The following is a 7,608-nucleotide window of genomic DNA, read 5'->3' on the forward strand; positions in this document are numbered from 1 at the left end:
CAGGCTAAGGCAGGAGGATGGCAAGTTCATGGCCATCCTGAGCAACATAGCAGACCCTGTCTCAAATTTTTAAAAAATAAATTAAAAGGGCTGGTGATGTATGTAGCTCAGTCAATGCTAATAGTGGACTTGCATAGCATATACCATTCTTCAAGTTCCATCCCCGGCACCACAAAAAAAATATAAAATAAAATAAAAAGAAGAATACAAAGAAGCTGGGTGCAATGGCACAATCCCAGTGACTGGGGAGACTTGAGTCAAGAGGATCACAATTTCAAGGCCAGCCTAAGCCATTTATCCAGTCCCTAAGCAACTTAGCAAGACCTGTGTCAATAGAAGAAAGAAAAGTAAATACAAACTATGTTCCTGGCTAGTAACCTGACTCAATAAGAAAGAAAGAAGAGAAATTTTTTAGGACAGTAAATTATATTGAGGTCTGGGGCTTAGATATTACTGTTATATTAATGTTAATTTCCTGATTAGAAGGGCTATATAATAGTAATATAGGAGAGTATATTACTATATTATAATATAGTAATTTAGGAGAGTGTCTTTGTTTTATGGAAGAACACATTGGAATATTTAGGGTGTGATTGAACATCATGTCAGACAAAGACTATATAGAATATATATGCACATATATGTATATTTATGTATATATGTATGTATATGTGCATATTTGTATGTGTGTGTATATATATATGTATATATATATATATATGTAGGTAGGTGTGTGGGTATGATGGAACAAAGGTAATTAAATGGTAACAATCTGGGAGAAGGGGGTTTCAGAAATTTATCATACCAATCTCTCCTGTTCATTTGAAACTATTTTAAATTTTAAAAAGAGAGAAGGGACCATGTGTTTTAGAGATACTTAGAGCAAATGAGTGAAAAAAAATTTCATCTAGCTAGAAGAAAATGAATTCTAAAACAATATTATGTCTATTTTTGTGAGAAAGAAATCTTAGCAGGGCTCAAGATAAAAAAGGACTGGAGATATGATCAGTTGCAGAACACCTCTGGGCTCAGTCTCCAATAACAGAAAGAAAGAAAAGGAGAGGAGGGAAGGAAAAAAAGATTAACATATGTATATGCTTATAAAGGCATAAACTATCTGTTTATGTAGGAAAACTAATAAGTAACATCAGTTTTCTTTGGGCCATGAAAGCAGGGAATTGGGAGCGGGGGGTCATGGGTAAAAAAGACACCTTCTTTTTACTGTGTATTCTTCCATTTTTTGAGTTATTTTGCCAAATGACTCATTACCTATTCAAAATAATAATTTTAAAATAAAATAATGAGATGCATTTTGTAAAGTGAATGATAGTTTTTTGAAATTCCCTTCAGCATTCCTTAAGTTGCAGCAAAAATTGTATGATCACACATTACTTGACAGTATAAATTAATGCAAAGCATTTGAGAACAAATTTGACAATTACATGTGTTCAAAAAAATAAAATGTTGGTCCAGGTGTGGTGATGCACACCTGTAATCCCAGTGACTCAATAGGCTGAGGCAAGAGGATTGCAGGTTCCCTCAGCAACTTTTCGAAAAGCTAGGCAATTTAGTAAAACCCTGTTTTTAAATAAAAACTAAAAAGGACTGGGGATGTGGATCAGAGGATAAGTGGCCCAGGGTTCAATCCCTGATATAAATAAATAGATAAATAAATGTTTTAAATGTTGGGCTGAGGTTATAGTTCAGTATTAGAGTGTTTGCCTAGCCCACATGAGGTCCCAGGTTCAACCCCAGCACAACAATATTTTTTAAAATTTATATTTTTTATCCATTATTATATTCCGAGGAATTTCCCTTGAGAAATTATCCAAAAATAATAAAAATTTCTGTATAAATACAAAATGCTTCTCATAATGTTAGTTAATTTAGAAAAATGACAAAACAAACTACCCTATGGTACAGAATCATAAAATAAATTATAATATGTCCTTTATTTCACCATTTAAAATTTAAAATATAGAAAGCTTATAGCAACATAGAAAAATAATCTAATATCTTACCAGGCATGGTGGCACATGCCTGTAATCCCAGTGGCTCTGGAAGCTGAGGAAGGAAGATCATAAGTTCAAAGCCAGCCTCAGCAACTTAGCAAGGCCCTAAGCAACTTAGTGAGATTCTGTCTCAAAATAAAATATAACAAGGGCTGGAGATGTGGCTCAGTAATTAAGCACCCCTGGGTTCAATCCCTGGTACAAAAAAAAGAAGGGAGGAAGGAAGAAAAAAAGAAAATCTAATATTTATGTGAAACAGATTCATACTAATGAAATTATTAAACATGTAGGAAAATTAGATTGCATGTGGGAAAAAAAGTGAATGTAGAAAAATAAAACTTGACTAGATTTGGTGGCGCAGTCTTTTGTGCTTCTTTTTTTTTTTTTTTTTTTTTTTTTCAGTACTAGGGATCTAACCCAGGGCTCCTCACATGTGCTAGGCTAGTGTTCTACCACTGAGCTGTGTCCCAGCCCTTTGAATCAGGGTCTCACTGTTAGCCCAATCTGGCCTTGAACTTGAGCTCCTCCTGCCTCAGCCTCTCAGGGTGGTAGGGTTTTGAGTTCATTTTTTTTTTTAATTTGTTATCTGTTAATGTTTAAATTGTTTACTTTCTGGTTTTTTGTTTTTTGGGGGTTTTTTTGTGCTGGAGGTCAAGCTTAGGGCCTCTCGTATGCTAGGCAAGTTCTTTGACATTAAACTACATTCCCAACCCCTTACTATCATTTTTTTAAAAAGAGAAAGAATAAAGTATTCTTTAGAAACATTTCATTCTAAATAATTAAAATAAAAGAAGCTGGGCTGGGAATGTGGCTCAGGCAGTAGCGCGCTCGCCTGGCATGCCTGCGGGCCGGGTTCGATCCTCAGCACCACATACCAACAAAGATGTTGTGTCTCCTGAGAACTAAAAAATAAATATTAAAAATTCTCTCTCTCTCTCTCTCTCTCTCTCTCTCTCTCTCTCTCTCTCTCTCTCTCTCTCTCTCTCTCTTAAAAAAAAAGAAGATTAGATGTTTAAGCTTCAGTTATGTGGAAATTTGGGATATAGAGGTACTTCGTTGACTGAAGCATATAAATAAAAATACTTCAAAATAAAAAGTAAAAAGGGTTGGGAAGCTAGGGGTAGCACATGTCTGTAATCCCAATGGCTCTGGAGGCTGAGGCAGTAGGATTACAACAAGTTCAAAACCAGCCTCAGCAATTTAGCAAGGCCCTAGTCAACTTAGGGAGACCCTGTCTCAATATAAAATATAAAAGGGGCTAGAGATGTAGCTCAGGAGGTTATGTGCAGCCTGGTACCAAAACAAAAAAGGAAATGTAGCTCAGTGGTAGAGTGCCCCTGAGTTCAAGCCCAGTCCTGAGGCAGTGAAAAAAAAAAAAAAGATGGAACAGTTAACAGTTAAATCATATCAAGCATTAGTGGGATGCCCACTACTGAACTACAAACATTCTGATGTCATGGTATACAAGTTAATCATTTCTCTATCTTCCTTCGCACCTTGCCACATGTTAGATATGCCAGTGTTTTTTTCTTTGTATATACAAAGGCAGTATAGTTAACTCTGTCAGTAAACCAGTGTTCATGGATTAAAAATTATTCTTAAGAGCTTTCCCCCATCCCCTTTTCTTCCAGTTTATACACTAGAACACTTTACCTGAGACACAGACCAAAAGTGAAAGTAAGTCCATGTCCTGAGTGGGGGGGGGGCATGTGCATGTGTGTATGAAGGGGGAGGGTATTGGGAAGATGGGATAATGTAGGAGAAGAAAAGGGGCATGGAAAGGTAGTAGAGTACAGGCTTTGAAATCAAAGGACAGACTCTTTAAGTCGTCAGCTTATTACTACATGATGTTGGACAAGTCTCTTTTTTAAGCCAGTTTCTTTGACAATAAAATGGAGCTATTAGTAGCTACACTGCAGAGTTAACAGATTAAATGCCCGTCCACTATTAAGTAAATACTTAATATACTTGAATGAATTAAATGAAAATAATTTCTGAGACTGGTGCAAGTCTAGAAGGAATGTGTCGCCCTCTGGCTACTGTATCAGAACAGTCACCAGCAGACTCAGCAAGCACTGGAGTCACAGCCCTGCAGGTTCTTTCTCATTTGGGGGGATAACATGTAACAATCTTCTCTTGTTTTGTCCTAACTTGTTTCTACAGTTTCTCTTCGGAATCTGGCCAGTGATCATGTTTGAGCCTCTCAGGAAGTACTGATGAGATTATTCCACCATTAAAACAAAGACACTTATCATAAACCTGACAGGATAAATAAGAGATATCTAAAGATCTACATATTCAAATACATCATGACCATCACAACAGAGGAGTGATTTTCTAATTAATGCTGCGGCCACAGGGAGGATGAGGAACGGACCTGTGGGATATTGGCTCCTGGCTTTATCTCATTTGTCCTCCTCATCTTCATCCTAAGATGTTCATAAAGAAACAGATGTGTATTTATATTTTAGAATTCTGGGGAAATTGGGCTTTTCTTAACAGGTTAACAGTTTGTGCTGGTCATAGGAAATTAACCATTTTTCTTTTTGACAGGTTTGCATGTGAATTATACCTTTCTTAATGTTTGATTAAATAATGAAAATAGTCATTAAGTACTGGCAAATCCTGTATCCAGATGGCCAGCTGTGACACACCACTTAGCTGTGTCAGCTTTGGTTTATAGTGTTGTCCTATTAACCTCATGGATGATTTTCCAAGATGGGGGGGGGGGGGAAGAGAGCTCCCTGTGGGATTATAGATAGTTCTTCACTGTCCATCTTGGTGCTAGGCAGATGGAATAGTATAAGCAAATTCAGACTGGCCGGTGGGTTCAATACTTGTCACCTCCCAGGATTTGCCTTGGGCTCTGAGATATTTGTGGACCATGACCAATCTGAACAGGCAGGTCATCTTTTATCCTTTCTGAAGCTCCACCAGGACACCTACAGCCTGCTGCTCCTCAGTTAAAGGTGGTTGCTCCCTTTGCTTTGATCTTTGCAGATCTTTAAATTGTATCTGTTTTTATGGCTAGGCAAATATGATGGGTGATCTAGCCTACCTATATCCCAGCCTCCTAGCATAACTTATTTGAAGTTATCAGGGAATGTCATAAAATGCTGACTTTTTGCCTTATGCGATATTTTCCAGTTCTCAGAGTTATGCCCAGGGAAGTATGTCAAGTTAACTAGAGATTAAATGGTCAGAATTCTATTTATATAAAGTTTATTAAAATATCTGCTCCTTCATTTTTTGAAGGAAATAGATATAAGGGACAAGTCTCTCTTTTAAGCCAGTTTCTTCAATAATAAAATGGAGCTGTTAATAGCTACACTGCAGAGTTTACAGATTAAATGCCCATCTATTATTAAGTAGATGCTTCATCCATTTGAATGGATTAAATGAAAATAATTTCATTTAAAAAATTGTAACTTGCAGAACATCCAAAGATTACATTGCTAAGAAATAGCAGTAAAATCTCATTGTAAGTCAGCTAGTTACTAATTTTGATTTGAATGTATAACAGATTGAATCACTTTTCATAATCAAAAAATGAAGGAGCAGATATTTAACATCTAATGATTACATCTTGAGCTATGGCTTCAAAACAAAAATTAGTTTTTCTCTTCTGCCAAGTTGGAAAAAACACTCTGTCATTTTTCCAATATTCAGTAAGTAACCTTGATACATATTTAAAGCCAAAAATTGTTTTCTTCACCTACTGGCCTTAGTTTTAGCCCGAGTACTATTTTCCTTCCCTTAGCATAGCAACATGCCACTGGGCAGATACTTCCATCTACTTTTTTTTTTTCCATTTACTTTTGAGCAAGAACAATACCTGCCAAAACGTAAATCCGAAGAGTACCTTGGTTGTGTTTAGAAGGACATAAAACTATGTAGTTCCAGTGCAGTCCATAAAACTTTTTTCTTTTGCCACAAGATTCTAATTTCTGGCTGCATTCTCTTCCATCTACCTTTGGCTATCACTTTAGAAAGAATTAGTTTCACACCATTATATTTTTGTACTGAATGAAGAATCCATATATGGGAACCAAAAGCACATCCTTCATGACTTCTGCTAACATCATAAGACTGATACTCTGCAGTAGTAAAGTCAGACTAAGAGAGAGCCCTGAAACTGGGCCATTTAGAACCATTTGTTGAATGTTCAATTCAGCCACCACCATTGGTCACTTGAATAAATTGCCCAGCATCTCACTATAGAGACATCTGCACTCCTGATGACTTGTAAGACTAGCCAGTTCTTCAAAGACCTTTATTTCTGTTTTGAGGACATACAGCATGAATGCTCCACATAGAACACTTTATATGTGTTAAGCAGAAATCAGAGGAAAAAAAGCCAGGCCTCTTAATTGGCTTTTTAATTTTCCAAGTCAGTTTGTACCTCTCCCAATGGCTCTCTCATTAGCAACAAGTGACACACTCAGTACTTTATATCTGTGCCAAATTGTATGCAAATGTTAATTCACCTTTATTTCAATGGCTTCTTTTTCCTTCTTGGATTCTGGGTAGACATTACAGGATTGGATGCCTACCCACTCCCTTCCCTTCATTTGCTTAGAAAACTTCCTGTTAACTAGAACATATAAAAAGCCTGTTTCCCGCTGAGCAAATAATGATATCACCTGATGTGAAAGGTGCTCATCTGTGAGCTCAGAGCAAATTACATTAATACTTTATTAGGATGTTAAAGAAGATCCTCATTTGAAGATTTTTCTTGTGTTGTCATTTTCTCTTTAGAAAACTGAAAGCAATTTGACTTTGTTTTAGGGGAAAACTAAGTGAAAAGTTGTTTGTGTTAATCTGATTGAGCACTTGTTGGCTACACCCCTTGGAACTTTCATGCAACAATCCTCACCACCTGAAGTCATCTCTTTTATTTTTGTGATATGCTGATGATTAAGGATCATTTGTTTTTCAGTGATCTTCAAGTGAGAACCAAAATAATAGTATTAAAATAGTTTAAAAGAAGTAGATCAGGTATGATGGTTTAGACATAATGCAAAATTCTAGGGTTAATCTGAACTTTCTCTACACAGAGGATTTTTCTTATACTAAGGAGAGTGAGGTGTGAGAAGGAGGTGTGAGTCAAAGAAAACTAAGAGACCAAAAACTTAAGTGCACAGTGCATGAAATATCTAGGTGCCTATAGATAAGTTGTTCTACTGTAATACCAGTACCTTCTGAATTTAGCTAAAACCTCTTAAAGTGTCTAAAATTTTTAAAGTTTTCTTATGTGTTCTATGAGTTCCATATTGCTTTGCTCTTGAAAACAATTATTTGTTAATATTGGCAATATTAACTTCTAACCCCACATTTACATAATAGCAAATTCTTCTGGCCTGTGATTTAAGATGTGCTGCTAGATAAGCATTTGTGTAAAATTGATGTTTCAAAGAGAACCAGTTACAATTGTAATTTGCAGCTATGTGGCTATTTGCGGATCTACCTCTGTCTTACATTATGTGCCATATCAATGTATAATATAATTAGTTTGACCACTTCATTTGTTTTTCAATGTCTGAAAATACAGCTTATTCACTGTGCTCTAACCATTTGCAAACAGCAATTAAAATTT

The 7,608-nt window shown here is 36.1% G+C and overlaps 1 protein-coding gene across 7 annotated transcripts in view; it reads left to right on the forward strand.

Annotated features, from left to right (window-relative positions):
* The window catches only part of Acer3 (alkaline ceramidase 3), a 170,622-nt gene extending 163,086 nt beyond the window's left edge, over positions 1-7,536 (forward strand). For all 7 annotated transcript variants that reach the window (XM_078046706.1, XM_078046704.1, XM_078046705.1 and 4 more), the window contains 2 exons: positions 3,644-3,689; positions 4,176-7,536. In XM_078046706.1, the coding sequence (XP_077902832.1) occupies positions 3,644-3,689; positions 4,176-4,229 (100 nt within the window). In that variant the 3' untranslated portion in view covers positions 4,230-7,536. The remainder of the gene's footprint in view (positions 1-3,643; positions 3,690-4,175) is intronic.
* Positions 7,537-7,608: the final 72 nt, after the last annotated feature.

This window comes from Ictidomys tridecemlineatus, chromosome 4 (assembly GCF_052094955.1).
Source record: "Ictidomys tridecemlineatus isolate mIctTri1 chromosome 4, mIctTri1.hap1, whole genome shotgun sequence".
NCBI lineage: Eukaryota > Metazoa > Chordata > Mammalia > Rodentia > Sciuridae > Ictidomys > Ictidomys tridecemlineatus.